This window comes from Patagioenas fasciata, unplaced genomic scaffold (genome assembly GCF_037038585.1).
Source record: "Patagioenas fasciata isolate bPatFas1 unplaced genomic scaffold, bPatFas1.hap1 Unplaced_1, whole genome shotgun sequence".
Lineage (NCBI taxonomy): Eukaryota > Metazoa > Chordata > Aves > Columbiformes > Columbidae > Patagioenas > Patagioenas fasciata.
The window spans coordinates 4,502,317-4,516,654 of NW_027288510.1; the positions used below are offsets into that span (position 1 = coordinate 4,502,317).

Below are 14,338 nucleotides of genomic sequence, written 5' to 3' on the forward strand. Positions count from 1 at the left end.
CTCGTTAGTAGGCCCTTACTATGTAGTTGCTTAACCCTTAAAATGTTCGTTGCCTCTGTCACTATAACTCCATAAACAAGTTTCATAACTTTTTACACAGAACTTAAGCACCTTTTTCCCTTTTCCAGGTTCAGAGTCCGTGCCTCATTTGGTTCTGTCTGTAAACCTTGAACATCTTAGTGTCAGCGATCAGGACCCGGAGCCACAGGCGCAGTGCCATGCGGTGCTTTATTCCAGCGCTGGGAAACCAGGGGTTCGCACCCAAAGCTTCCCCGGTCAGTTTGAGTCGCACAGTATGTATACAGTCCATTCACAGACATATTCATATATTCATTAGGATCGTTAGGATATGAAATAGTTACTCAACATTGATTGCAACATCAACTGCAACACCTTGGAACGACTTTGATCACGCGCAGTGTCCTCTGGTGGTCTTCAGGGGGCTTCGGCGCTCCGATTCAATGTGAATCACGCAAAGCCATTTATGGGTCGCTATAGGCCACTTATGGGGCTATATGTGTCACTTATGGGGCTCTATGGGGCACTGGGGAGATGCTATGGGGCACCTATGGGTCACTTATGGAGCTTTATGGGTCACTTTTGGGGCACGTATGGGGAACTTTGGGTCTCTGTGGGGCACTTGGAGGTCACTGACAGGCACTTATGGGTCACTAAGAGTCACTTATGAGGCTCCATGAGTAACTTGTGGGGTTCTATGGGGCAGTGGTGAGACGCTATGGGGCATTTACGGGTCTCTTTGAGTCACTTATGGGGCTGTGTGAGTGACTTATGGGTCTCTATGTGTCACTTATGGGTCTCTGTGGGTCACTTATGGGTCTCTGTGTGTGACTTATGGGTCTCTGTGGGTCACTTATAGGTGTCTATGTGTCACTTATGGATCTCTATGTGTCACTTATGGGTCTCTGTGGGTCACTTATGGGTGTCTATGTGTCACTTATGGGTCTCTATGCATCACTTATGGATCTCTGTTGGTCACTTATGGATCTCTTTGTGTGACTCATGGGTCTCTGAAGGTCACTTATGGGTCTCTTTGTGTGACTTATGGGTCTCTGTGAATCACTTATGGGTGTCTATGTGTTACTTATGGGTCTCTATGTGTCACTTATGGGTCTCTGTGGGTCACTTATGGGTCTCTATGCATCACTTATGGGTCTCTGTGTGTCACTTATGGGTCTCTGTGGGTCACTTATGGGTCTCTTGGTAACAAATCTCCATCTCCCAGCAACCCCTCCACACCGGAGCCCTCAGAGCGGCTCTGGGCTCCTTGGGAAGGGCAGACATCCAACCCAACTTCCCAAAGGGCTCTTTATTGCCCCCCAGCCGTGTTCCCCAGCAGAGCTGCTCCTGCCCCGGGTCAGCGCCAGCAGCACAGGGCTCGCAGGCTCCATCGAGACCTCGGCCGCTTCCATGAAGAGCACACGATGCCAACGGTCTGAGCTGCCAGGGAGCAGACGGAGGGGTCGCTGTCCCCCTCCAGGGGCTGAATGGCTGCAAGGGAAAGAAGCAGAGCCCAGATGAGCTCCCATGTCTACAGAGACCCCCAGGCGTCCCCTCCGACCGCGCTCCCCGCTCACCTCTGCAGATCTCAGCCAGCTCCTCCTCGCTTGGGTCCCTCAGGTGCCGCGCAGCCAGCCCTGGGCACAGAGCTCCATCAGCCCCTGCTCCCTCCCCTCCGCAGCGCCCACCCCAGGGGACAGCAGGAGCCGAGATGCTGGGACCGAGCGAGGCGGCCACCGCGGCCACCTGCGTGGGCAGGGCTGGGAGGGGAGGCCAAGGGCCTGCCCGGGGCAGCCGGGGCTCTGGAGCCACAGGGCTGCTCCTGGTGCCAGGGCAGCGGTGCCCAAGGAGGGACCCGGGGGCTGGGACTCACCGATGAACCTCAGGGCCGCCTCTCGCAGGCTGGGCTGAGCGTCCCTCAGGTACGGCAGGCTCTGGCTCAAGAGCTCTTGAGCCCTGCTCCTGTCCCGCTCCAGCTGGAGAGAGCACAGGGCTGTGAGCACCTCCTGTCCCTCCCCAGCTGGCCGGACCAGCCCCTCCTCCCAGGAACCCACGTTCCCCTTCCCCTCCGACCATTCCCGTGTCCCAGCCAGGAGCCCTGTGGGGCTGAGAGACACAGGCCGAGGGGTCCCAGGGGTGCTGAGCGCCCTCCCTCCTGCTGGGTGTGGGGCAGAGGGAAGAGCCCTTGGGGGCTCTGTTCTTGAGGTCAGGGAACAAGGACGCAGCTCGGGGCTGCAGGAGGGCAGGGGAGGCACCTCTGCAGAGCCCACAGCACAGACATGTGGGGCAGCCCCCATCCAGCTTGGGCCCTGGTCCTTGGGGGTTGTCCTCACCAAGCTCTCTCCAATCCTCCATGTCTGCTGAGTCTGTACCAGGTGTCTGAGCTGTTTCCATTTCAGGAGCTCTGCTGCACCCAGGAGGGCTTCCCTGGCCACCTACGGGACAGCAGAAGCTGGGAGATGGCACCACGGTTGGGGCAGGAGACCTGGTGTCCCCCTCCTCTGGGCTTTGCTCCCGGGGTGATTCTGCCCTTAGGGAGCAGGGGTCCCAAGCACCCAGGGGTCTCTTCCCTGTGTCACCGCTCAGCTTTGAAATCCGCACCTTGGCCACGCTCTGCACTTGGTCACTCATGCGGAAGAAGAGAGGGAGCAGGCCAAGTCGCACCGTGTTCTTCATCTTTGTCTTGTCGTTCCCCACCACCATCTTCATCAGGTGTCTGAAGAGGCCGATGGAGCTCTCTCTCAGCTGGCTCAGCTCCTGGGAGGGAGCAGCACAGCAGGACCTGAGCACCAGCAGCTCCCTGCCCACGGGGAGCAGGAGCTCCTGCACGGCTGATGGGAGGGGGGACGCTCCAGGGCGCACTGTGCACACTGCAGCTGTGGCCAGATCTGCGGCCCTGGGTGCATGAAGGGCCACTCAAGAGACTTGTTCAGCAATGCCTGTGCCTCAAAGTGCCGTCCCAGCATCCCCACCAGCTCCAGCAGCCATGGTGGGGAGGAGCTGTGGGAGCAGCTGGCAGGGAGCAGCTGGGCTGGGCTGCAGAACCAGAACCCATCCCACAAGAGCCCCGGGGGGAAAGCAGAGGAGAAGCCCCTGCTCCAGTGGCCGGGCTGCAGGGCAGCTGTCATTGCCCAGTTCTCACCCACCAGGCTCAGGGTTATACATCAGCCTTACGTCATCTAAGAAGGGCAGGAGAAGGTTTGCCAGCAGCACGGCGATGGCGCTGGCCTCCTCCCTCTCCAGCTGAGCCATCACGTTTATGAAGACCACCAGAGCCTTGGTCTTGATGACGTTATTGCCGTACTGCAGGACCCACGCCAGGTCTGGCAGCATGACCTTCATTTTTCTGGCCTGGATGAAGAAGAGAGTTTCCCTCTTGGCACCGGGTCCATGTCTGGAGAGCCCCCCAGGCCCCACCATGGCAGGGAGGGCCCTTGGAGCAGGCACCCCAGCCACTGCCAGCCCAGGCCAAGCCCCAACCCACTGCCCCTTGGCTGCCACCATGGCTCCCTTGGCATGACCCTACTCACCATCTCTTCTCTCTCTGACAGCGTCATCAAGGCCCTGAGCACCAGGGAGAGCACCTTTGGACTTTGTTCCCTCAGAAACCTCATGACGAGGTACATTGCAGCAAACTCCTCGTCTTGCAGGTCACTGCTGGCCAGCATCTGAAAGCAAAGCCGGCAGTGAGCGACCGGCAGAGCTGGTGGGGCTCCCTGCACCGTGCAGCTCCTGGGGCACCGGGAGCTTTATCCAGTGACTCACAGCCAAGCGGAGGATGGACGTGTCCTCCCAGCATGTATGTAAGACCCTACGGTGCCGGTCCTGGAGTTGGATGAGCAGCTCCTTCAACACGTTCTGCAGGGTCTGGGGCACGGAGAACATCACCTCCCACAGAGCCAGGGCAGTGCTGCAGGAGAGCGCTGTCAGCAGGGCAGCCGGGCCAGCGCAGCGTGGCCGGGCCAGCGCTGCAGGACGCTGGGGATGCCCCGGGCAGCAGCAGAGGCTGAGCTGCTGCTCTATGGGGCTGGCAGGAGCGCAGTGGGGGGCTCTGGGCTGGCTCGCTCAGCTGTGGCTGCTGCGGGCCTGGTGACCCCAGGCGCTGGGAAGCGCAGTGGGATGGAGGGTCCTGCTCCTCGGGGGTGTCCCGCAGGATCCCTTGGCTCTGCGTCCCTCTCCCCACAGGGAACAAGCCCTCACGGCTTTTGGGGCCAGTACCTGTCTCCGGGTGGTGCGATTGTCAGCAGCGTGGACACCACCTCCGCAGGGCACTTGTCAGCCATGGGGACAATTAGGGACGCCACTCTCTGCCGGGCCGGCGCGGTGCTGATGAACCCCAGGGTTTTGTGGATGCAGCTCGTGATCTTCGGCACCTGGAGGGGACACAGGTCGGGATGGTGCTGCCACTGGAGCGCAGCCGTTTCCTCACTGCCCTTCCCATCCCGCTCTGTCGCCTTCACGTGGCTTCGCTTCACCGGGATTTGGGAGGAAGAGATGGATGGAGGGAGAGCAAGGCCTGGCAGGGCCAAAGGGCAGAGCAGTGCAGCCAAAGGCCACTTACATCCACCAGCCAGAACCCGCAGTCTCTCTCCACCATGTCCAGCAGGTTTGTGGCCGCCTGCTTGTCAAAGGTGCTGGAGCCGGTCAGCGCCTTGATCAACACCAGGACCAGGTCTGTTCTCTCGGGAGGCTGGAGATGCTCTGCAAAGGGCTAAGGGAGGAAGGGAGGCAGCGCAGCCAAGTCACACCGAGCGCCCTGGTGCTGCTGCGTGCCGGGCGGTGCCCGCAGCCCCGCGTGGACGCCCGGCGGTGCTGTGGGTGCTGCGGCAAAGCAGGAGATGCCCCGGCAGCTGCCCCAGCTCTGGGATCTGGGTGTCCCTATGGCTCTCAGGGCCGTGTGTGTCTGTCCCAGAGCGGCACCAGCCCTGGGCGAGGGAGACAGAACGGCAGGAGGGCTGAGGGCAGGCAGCCGGTGCCAAAGCCCTGAACCCAAGCGCGTGTGCAGGGCTCCGTGGGCAGGCAGGGCTTTCCAGGCCGTGCCGGTCACGGCTCCCAGAGCAGCTGGGTGGGCAGCAGCCCCGCGTGGGGAGAGCTGCAGGCTGCTCTGGGCTGCAGGGATGGGCAGACGGGCTGGCCGGAGGGCGCCTGGCTCCTTACCCCCAGCGTGGGGCTCTCAGCCAACACGAAGCTCAGCTCCTCAATCCTCCCCAGGGCCCTCTGCCGCACGTGTTCTCTCCCGGAGCTGCCGAAGGTCAAGAGCATCTGGGGAGAGAGAAGCTGCTGGTGAGCCCTGGGAGCAGCCACCGCTCCAGCAGAAGCAGCACCGCTCAACTCCTCTGCTGGACTGGCCGCTCCGTTAAGGATTCCCCAGGGCTCCAGCAAAGCCTGCAGTGAGGTTCTCGCCCTGGGGTCCCTGGCAGGCTTGGGACAAACGCCCCGGGCCAGCCCTGTGCCCAGGCAGGAAGGCGGATGCCACCTCTGCGGCCACTGCGCTGCGGAAGAGCCTGGAGGGCAGCCCTGGTTCCCCGGGGAGGTGGGCGCCCTCCCGGCAGCGCTCTCTGCACGGCACGGGTGGCACTGTCACCTCCAGAGTGGCCACCCTGTCCCCCAGGGTGAGGAACAGCCCTGGTGAAGCCCAAACTCGGCACCCCCAGACCTGGAAGATGTTGTGCAGCAGCTCGCTGGCTCTGGAGGCGCCGGAGTTGAGAAGCAACGCCTCCAGCATGTTGTCCATGGACCGCACGGTCTGCAAGAACACAACGGGTTGTGGTCGTGTTTCCTGCCACCCCTCTCCCTCCCAGGGGACTGATGTGCGCTCCCAGCACCGAGGGACGACTCCGGCGCTGCTGCGCTGTGCCCGGGAGAGACCCAGGGGACAATAACCCGCTATGGGCAGAGCAGCCTGCGGAACTGGACGTGGCCAGGCCCACAGGCAGGGGACGAAGGGGTGAGGGTGGGACAGCAGAGCTGAGACCCTGCCCTGCCTTGGATCTCTGGTCACATCGCGGCACGGGGCGGTAGGGGAGCAGACAGAGGGACCGGGAGCTCCTGGAGCTCACGCAGCTCTTACTTCTAAGTAGAGGTGACGGTCCACGTCCTCCACTTCTGGTGGGAGCAAGAAGACACTGGAGAAGCAGGCTTGGAGCAGCCTGGTCTCCTTGCCCTCCAGCACCCTCTCCACGGCGCTGCAAAGAGAGAGAGCAGCCCGTCGCACGCTGGAACCTGGAGCGGTGCCTCGAGGCCTCGCGCAGGCGTCCCCGGGAGGGATGGGCAGGTACCTCAGCTCGGCAATGGCACGCATGGCGATCTGCCGCAGCGCCGAGCGCAGCTGGGCCCTGGGCTCCTCTGCCAGCAGCACCTGAGAGCACAGCCGGGATGGGACCCAGCGCCACCAGCCCCCGGCCCTGCCCAACGCTGTTGTCACAGGTGCCGGAGTCCTCGATCCCTTCCCCAGCGCCGCCGGGTGTCCCCTCACCTCGATCTTCTCTGCCAGCTCGTATCTCTGGCAGAAGACATCCAGGCCCCTTGGCGAGCGGTGGCGCCTGCTGGTGTCGCACAGGTCGCGGATGTCCATGAGAAACCCGATCTTGTGGCTCTCCTCCTAGAGCCAGGGAGCAGAGAGGCAAACAGGGAGCGTGAGATGGGGACACGCGGCCAGCGGCACCGCAGCAAGGGGTGCAGCGCCATTAGAGACCTGGGAGCAGCAGCTCTGCCCAGCCAGCTCCCTCCAGCACCCGCAGCAGAGCCCCTGCCAGCAGACGCCGGCTCAGCCGCCTTGAAAGCGGCTGCGGTTACCTTGTCTGGGCTGCTGAGGAAGGACACGATGGAGTCCACGTATCCCCGTAGAAATCCATTCGCGCGTAGCGAATCGGCATCTGAGAAAGGGGCAGAGCAGGGAGGGCTGCTCAGGGGGTCTGCAGGCAGGACAGGGCAGAAGGAGCTCTGCCCCCGTCCAGCCCCACACCCGCTGCCCCGGCACAGCCTCCCCGAGCGTGTGGGGCTGGAGGGTGCCCGGCAGAGGGGCTGCGATGCTGGAGCCAGGCAGGACGGGGAAAGCCCCCGGTGCAGCGGGTGAGGAACTCGGTTCAGACGGGCAGGAAAGGTCCCCGTCCCGCAGCACGGTGCCTCCGGCCCGCCCAGCTGCCTCTCGCTGCCCGTGCCCTGCAGCAGGAGCTGGGTCCCCTCTGCCCGCAGGGGCTGTGCTGGGGCCGGCGCCCAGCTCGGAGCAGCCCTGGGCTTCAGGCAGCGTCATCACCACCCATGGGAACCCCCTGCCAGCGTGTGGGGAGTCGTGATCCTGGTGTGGAGCGGGGAGCGATCGCTGGGCCCCCCCCTGCCCAGGCAATCAGGGCCCCTCACTCACCCATCTGCGGTGGCTGGGCCGCATCCACCTGGTTGGGCTGCGCTGGAGATCTGGCCTCCTGGGGACCCCCAGCCTTCTCCTGCCAGGCCACCCGGGGGCGGCTGGGGGGTCTCTCCTGCCAGGCCAGCCTGGGTCGGAGGGGGGGTCTCTCCGCCATGTTTCAGTCAAAGGGAAGGACTAAGGATGGGGAAGGCGGACGCTTCGGCAAACACCTCGGTGCTGCAGCTCTGCCAGAGGCAGCGGGGAAAGGTGTGGGATGCGCCCGTGTGCTCCTCGTCGGGGAAAGACGGGAGCTGAGCTCAGGAGCTCCCTGCTCCAAGTCTGCCGGGGCAGCAGAGTCTGCCGGGGCAGCAGAGCCGGGTTGTGGTTGGGCTCGATGATCTCAAGGGTCGCTTCCAACCAAGAAGATTCTCCGATCGACAGACGTGGGCTACGCTCGGGGCTCTCGCCAGCTCCGTGCTCGCACCCTGTCCCGTACCGTCCTGCCGGACAGTGTGGGCTGGGGTCACAGTGGCGCTGAGCACATGCGGGGCATGGGTGTCACCAGGTGACGTCACAAAGGGCCCCACTGTGACCCAGGGCAGGGAGGGTCAGGATGTCCCCTGGGAGGCACAGGCCAGCTCAGCCCTGGGCACCTGGCTGCTGAGTTTCCATCCCAGTTTCTAAAAGCTCCAGCACCCATTGCTCTGAGCAGAGTCTTGAACAGTCTGCTGCCCCGCTCCGTGTTCCCAGCGGCTGGTGCATGATGGGGGTGTCACAGACACACTCAGTGCCACGCTCCTTGCTCCAGGCGTCTATGGGGATGTTGCGGAAAGGATCCCGTTGGCTGGCTCCGTTCTCTCTGGGCTGCCAGGGGTGGCAGATGCACTCGATCCCCAATCGCCCCCAGCCAAACCAGAGCAGTTTGGTCCAGGCTGCAGAGGAGGGAAGGGGCTGAGCCGTAACCAGGCCAAGAACTCCTGCCAGGAGACCCACGGGGAAGCAGGAGAGCAGATGAGCGCTGGTGATTTGTGAGCGCACGAGTCTCAGACGCACTTTTCCTACCGCGCGCAATGAGACTGCGAGCCCATTGCTTCGCTCCATGAACACGACAGCCTGGGCGAGCCCGCTGTGAGCTCTCCCTGCTAAATAAGTGAGCTGTGTGGCAATGGTTTTACTGCTCACAGGTCAGTGGATGAGCCCAATTTAAGTTCAATATTAATCATTTACCTTGAGTAGGTGCCCACTAAGTATAATCAATTCTTTAGGACATAAGTTGGTATGATTTTTAATATGCTCTTTGCTTCGTGTTACTTGGCAAGCTGGATTTGCTAAAGCTTTAAGCTGCAAAGTTCTGCTCATATCTACCAAAACAACTACAAACCGCACTGAACACTTACCAGACAAGGCCCGTATTGCACGTCGCTGAGAAGAAAGGAATTTGCGTCCAGGCAAAACAGCACCTGCAAGGCTCTGGACAATGAACAACGTCTGCAGCTCAGCACCAAAGCCCACGTGGAACCAGAGAAGTTTGCCCCTGGAGCTTTAAGCACGGACTCCAGGGGAACGGTGATCAGGGAGGGACGAATCCTGACCGCCTGCTCCGTGAGCGGGGACAGGAGAGAAGCTCAGCACCATGGCCTGGCGCATTTCCCCCACGCAGTGAACAGCAGAGCGAACCTGCCACGGGATTCTTGAAGCTGCACTTGTCTTTGAGAAATCCAAACGGTGTTGTGCAGGGAGCAGAACCCCAAATCACTCCCCAGCGACACCGCATCGCCACAGGACGTGCCGCTCGAGGCCAGGACCGCGCTGCGGGCGGTGCCGTGGGCACGGTTCATGTTTCCAGCCGTCTGGTGGTGGCTTCCCCCATTGTAAGCACGGAGCTCTTGCCGTGGCGGGTTTGTGGCGCTGTGGTATGGACACTGCAGTCATCGCCCCGCACCACACGGGCTCTGACCGCTTGTCTTGATCGATCGTCGCGCGTGTTTCACAATGGTGGGCAACCTGTGACGCCCACGGTCGAGTCCACCCCTCAACCACGAGCCCATCCATGTGCTGCATCCCTTCCTCCATGACCTGGGCCATCGTGGGCCCAATGGGCCACCAATAATTCACCTTCATCTTGCCAGTGCAAATCTATCTCAGCCACTTCAACCTGGGCAGCTCGATCCCCCCGCTGGTTGCTCGATTGGGTTCTGCGCTGGACCGGCTCTCGGGCACACGGCTTCTCCGTGGCAAACTCTCACAGGCAGGTTCTCCAGCGGGCAGCAATATCTCCATGATTCAACAGCCCAGATGTGTTGGGCTCTGCGCTGCCAGTGGCTCCGCTTCCACTGCTGGAACCAGCGCCACGGGGCATTTCCCACCATGCGTGAGAGAGCAGAGATGGAGCTTCTTAGATGCTGGGCCCTCTTCAGGCCCTGTCAGGATGGCGGGTGCTGGGTCTGGTGGGGCTTCTGCCCCACGGCGGGGGCTGTGGCCCACAGTACAGCAGGGCCACGATGGTTGGACGCGGTCGGCGGTGGTGGCGATTAGCCGGATGGCCCCTGGCTGCGTTCAGGCTCCTGGCCCCTGGCTCAGTCGATCCTCAATTGCTTCCTGCACAGGAAACCTGTCCATTAATTTAATCTCTGGTGCACAGGCAGGGCCTTGCTGATGTTCCTGTGTCGCAGCAAGTGTGTGGATGTCAGGCTTTCTGCAGATTTGTGGCTGAGTTTTCCTGTTTTCCCTAACAAGGACAATCTTGCCATGGACTCCTGAAGTCTCCCATAGGCTGGTGGGTTTAGAGAAGGATAGGGAGCTCCAGTACGCTCAGGGAGGACCAGGCAGCATCACAGGCAAAGCGGACGGGAACTCAACCGGGTGAACTTTAACGGAATTTATTGAGAGGTGAAACTGCTGTGTCTCCCCCGTCTTTGGGCGGATCCCCGTTCACCCTGAACCGATACAGGCAGGTGTAGTCCGGGTGGCCCCAGTTGCTCAGCACTTGCAGCCTGATGTAATTCACGACCCCAGGGAGCTCGTTCTGCAATGACAAGAAGAAATGAGTCGCCTTTTCCTCTCTGGCCCGTGAGCGCTGACAGAAGTGTCGCAGCCTTTGGCTCCATCAACAGCTTCCTTCCTGCTGCCCCGCGGGGGCTTTTGACCTGTCCTGGTGCAGATGGTCTTATCCTGCTCCACCCCACTGGGCCACGAGAACAGCGAAGGAAGAAGCAGCGACCAGGTGCCTCAGCAAATACACTGGAAAGTTCTCGCCTGCTTTGGGGCACAGGCTTGCGCAGTCAGAAGACCCAGTGCTGGTGTACAATTTCACCTCGAATTTGACAAATTTTGCTCTGGGGAGACTTGAAACCAACAAAATTCTCAATGGGGGTCAACAGGGTTCTATGGTAGTCAATGGGGGTCAATGGGAGTCAATGGGGATCAATGTGAGTCAATGGGAGTCAATGAGTATCAATGGGAGTCAATGGGGGTCAATGAGTATCAATGGGAGTCAATGGGGATCAATGTGAGTCAATGGGAGTCAATGAGTATCAATGGGAGTCAATGGGGGTCAATGAGTATCAACGGGGATCTATGGGAGTCAATGGGGGTCAATTGGGGGTCAATGGGAGTCAATGGGGATAAATGAGAGTCAATGTGAGTCAATGGGAGTCAATGAGTATCAATGGGAGTCAATGGGGATCTATGGGGATCTATGGGGATCTATGGGGATCTATGGGGATAAATGAGAGTCAATGGGAGTCAATGGGAGTCAATGTGTAACCTTAGAAGTGCCTTTAATCCCAATGGGGAGCCCCAAAATGCCTTTTAATCCCAATGGGGAGCTCCAAAAATGGCTTTTATCCCAATGGGCAGCTCCAACACGTCTTGTTGCCTTCTCTAGAAAGCCACGGAAACAGAATGGCCTCCCAGTCACTACTCACTGCCCGCACCACCAGAACCCTCAGGAAGCCCAGTACTTCTGGTCTCTAACTGGCAGACCAGCAGTCCTGCATCCTACGGGATGTGGCTGCTTGTGTGCACTTGGGGTCCAGACAGTCAAGCTGATTCCAGCTTCAACTGCGGTGCTCCTAGGCACTGAAGTTGAACCCCAAAATGAAAGAGAAGACCGGCAGTCCATGTATCCACCACCAGGGAGTTAAAGGGGATCAATGTGACTCAATGGGAGTCAATGGGGTTCCATGGTAGTCAATAGGTGTCAATGGTAGTCAATGGGGGGTCAATGGGAGTCAATGGCAGTCCATGAAAGTCAATGGGAGTCAATGGAGATAAATGGGAGACAATGGGGATCAATGAGAGTCAATGGGGGTCAATGGTAGTCAATGGGGATCAATGGGGATCAATGGGAGTCAATGGGAGGCCATGGGAGGCCATGGGAGGCCATGGGCACACGCTCAAGGACAGGGCTCCCTGTACCCTTTGGCAGGGAAGCCTCTCCCCATCCAGCCGCATTTCTCCTCCTCTCCTCCAGTTCTCCTCCCTCTGTGTCCCCGTACCTTCAGCTGGAAGGTCTGACTGGGATTCAGCGCCGCCAGGAAAGTGAACTGTCCCAGGAACGCTCCCTGCTCCTCGTCTTCTTCCTTGAAGCCCTGCAGAGAGATGGGTGGAGAAAACAAGAGCGCCTGGTGCACCATGGAAGACTGAACTTCAGCCGGTGAAGTACGGGGTTGTTTCAGCTACGTAGTCCAAGGAGCATGAGCACAAGGACAAGAGGAGAAGCTGCAGGTGGGCAGCACGTCACACTTGCCCACTCAACGAGTCCAGGTTGGCAGTCAGAAGAGGAGCAGACGCTCCCAGTGAGAGGGAGGTAACCTGAAGATCACAAATGCACTGGGAGTGGAAGCCAAGAAGGTCTAGGACCATGCACTGTCCAGCTCCTTCTCCCTGTGGCTCTTGGAGTAGCATCTTGCCCCAGAAGCTTTGAGTGGTACATTGAATAAAAGGGGAATACAATGGGAAGGAAGCAACTCCAAAGAGCCTGTTTGTTCTGAGAGCCAGGAGGAAGCTTCAGGCCACCAGAATGCTTCACCCATCTTCACCCTCTGCTTAGCAATGCTGTGCAAGCCCCAGAGAAATCACTTACATAGACAGCAAAGTCCTTGGGAGCTCCGGAGATGCTTTCTCCATGGAACGCTGTCCCTGAGACATGGGCCATGGTGACGGCTCTGGGAACGACCGGCATGGACAGCTGGATGAAGACGTGTCCCTGACTCCCTGGGAAGGGCCAGCAGTTGCCAGGATGATTTTCTGCCTGAAAGGACAAGAAATACTCAGCAGGGAGACACAGGAGGAGAGCAGGTCCATGCCAGAAGGGGGCAGGAGTCCCATTGACTCCCATTCACCCCCATTGTCTCCCATTTATCTCCATTGACTCTCATTGACCCCCATTGTCTCCCATTAATCTCCATTGACTCCCATGGACTCCCATTGATGCCCATTGACTCCTATGGACTCCCATTGACCCCCACTGTCTCCCACTTACCTCCATTGACTCCCATTGACTCCCATGGACTCCCATTGACGCCCATTGACGCCCATTGACTCCCATTGATGCCCATGGACTCCCATTGACTCCCATGGACTCCCATTGACCCCCATTGTCTCCCATTTATCTCCGTTGACCCCCATTGACTCCCATTGACCCCCATTGACCCCCATTGACTTCCATGGAGCAAAGACATAGGGGAAGGACACTCGGAGCAGCATGTGTGGTTCATTCTCCCAACCTTTGTTCTACTGCTTCTTGGTGCTCCTACCTCCAGAATCAGCTCAGGAGACCTCATGTAATCCATTAATGGCAGTGAATACAAGAACACCTTTGCTTTGCCAGTCCGGAGGGATGGAGAGGTCTTCGAATGAATGACAGCAGCCCCTGGAAATTCAAACATGAGCACGATCACCAGGCAGTGTCAAGAGGAATATTGCACTGTTGGCTTGAAAAAGGCTTCTCAGTTGTCATCCGTGTCCTACAGTGGTTTCCCCTTTATCTTGATGGCACGACCCCCCTGGAACACACGGCAGGGAGTCATCAAACTGTCGTATTTGGCCGTAGTTTGGCTCTGTCAGTGGGGGCACTTTCAGGGCACAAATTGACCCTTGACTTCTTGCCCCTTCTCTCCCACCCCTGGGCACGTTCCAATGCCCATCTTGTCAATCTGGACAGGAAGCGCTCTGGAACTGGTTTGCCTGTACAATGTCACAGTACCTGCTGATTTCAGGGCATAATCAGCCATCGGGACCTGGATTTCCTCCAGCTTCTCCAGGGCTTGATTGATGATCTCCTGAACAGCCTGGGAAGGAACACAAAGGAGAGCGCCTGTTGGAAGGAGAAGGACCGGGGCAAGCAGCTCCCCTGCAAGGCCGGCCAAGGTGAAGGGGACAAGGCCCATCTCAGATGGAATGAACGCCCGCATTGCCTGGAAGCCTCCCAGGTTTGCTCTGCTGTGATTGATGGGATCAGAAAGGGGGGGCTGCTCGCTCCAGTGCTCTGAGTGCTGGAGCTGCGGGAAGGGGCTTTTCCTGTGGAGAGGCCCCAGGCCAGGCAGCACGGGCAGACAAGGCTTCTGGGCATGAGATAGGCCTGGCTTAACTCTGCACTGCTGAGACCATTCTTTCCTTCCAGCCCTCCCTTGAGGAGGACCCGAGATCTGGGCGCAGAGGAAGGTTCGACTCAGGCAGCTGTCATTCCCGTCACGCTCTCTCTCAATAAGCCCTGATAACTTAATATGGGGGTCAATGGGGTCAATTGGGGGCAATGGGAGTCAATGGGGGTAAGTGGGGGGCAATGGGAGTCAATGGGGGTCAATAGGGATCAATGGGGGTCAATGGGGATCAATGGTAGTCAATGGGGGTCAATGACAGTCAATGGGGGTCAATGACAGTCAATGGGGGTCAATAGGGAAGTGTGGAGCAACAGGAAAAGGAAGCGTGGCCATGGCAGCACTTGTTCCAGCAGCACCAGCCTGTTGGCTG

At 59.5% G+C, this 14,338-nt stretch overlaps 2 protein-coding genes and 1 long non-coding RNA gene across 3 annotated transcripts; all 3 read right to left on the reverse strand.

Moving 5' to 3' along the window:
• Window positions 1-1,326: 1,326 nt before the first annotated feature.
• On the reverse strand, window positions 1,327-3,173 carry LOC139826707 (maestro heat-like repeat-containing protein family member 7). The gene is made up of 5 exons (XM_071803111.1): window positions 2,620-3,173; window positions 2,352-2,453; window positions 1,892-1,994; window positions 1,596-1,655; window positions 1,327-1,509 (listed from the first exon to the last, which is right to left on the reverse strand). Exons 1-5 carry the CDS (start codon window positions 2,725-2,727, stop codon window positions 1,376-1,378), a joined length of 507 nt encoding a protein of 168 aa, XP_071659212.1. The 5' UTR covers window positions 2,728-3,173; the 3' UTR covers window positions 1,327-1,375.
• Window positions 3,157-7,578, reverse strand: LOC139826695 (uncharacterized). Its single transcript, XM_071803103.1, has 11 exons — window positions 7,382-7,578; window positions 6,814-6,893; window positions 6,494-6,619; window positions 6,297-6,376; window positions 6,089-6,203; window positions 5,675-5,764; window positions 5,176-5,280; window positions 4,237-4,391; window positions 3,784-3,928; window positions 3,549-3,686; window positions 3,157-3,369 (listed from the first exon to the last, which is right to left on the reverse strand). Exons 1-11 carry the CDS (start codon window positions 7,536-7,538, stop codon window positions 3,157-3,159), a joined length of 1,404 nt encoding a protein of 467 aa, XP_071659204.1. The 5' UTR covers window positions 7,539-7,578.
• A 4,966-nt stretch (window positions 7,579-12,544) lies between these two features.
• LOC139826714 (uncharacterized) lies at window positions 12,545-13,657 on the reverse strand. Its single transcript, XR_011736866.1, has 3 exons — window positions 13,572-13,657; window positions 13,123-13,238; window positions 12,545-12,617 (listed from the first exon to the last, which is right to left on the reverse strand). It is a non-coding gene; the product is annotated as an uncharacterized lncRNA (long non-coding RNA).
• Window positions 13,658-14,338: the final 681 nt, after the last annotated feature.

Bases quoted from the DNA above. Each gene is read 5' to 3' on its own strand.
- LOC139826695 (XM_071803103.1), bottom strand. From the start codon at position 7,538: ATGGCGGAGAGACCCCCCCTCCGACCCAGGCTGGCCTGGCAGGAGAGA. The intron at 6,620-6,813 runs GTAACCGCAGCC...CCCTGGCTCTAG, and splicing joins TCCTCAGCAGCCCAGACAAG to GAGGAGAGCCACAAGATCGG. The intron at 6,377-6,493 runs GTGAGGGGACAC...CTGTGCTCTCAG, and splicing joins AGCTGGCAGAGAAGATCGAG to GTGCTGCTGGCAGAGGAGCC.
- LOC139826707 (XM_071803111.1), bottom strand. From the start codon at position 2,727: ATGAAGATGGTGGTGGGGAACGACAAGACAAAGATGAAGAACACGGTG. The intron at 2,454-2,619 runs GTGCGGATTTCA...GCTGTCCCGTAG, and splicing joins AAGTGCAGAGCGTGGCCAAG to GTGGCCAGGGAAGCCCTCCT. The intron at 1,510-1,595 runs GTGAGCGGGGAG...TTTCCCTTGCAG, and splicing joins GCTGGCTGAGATCTGCAGAG to CCATTCAGCCCCTGGAGGGG.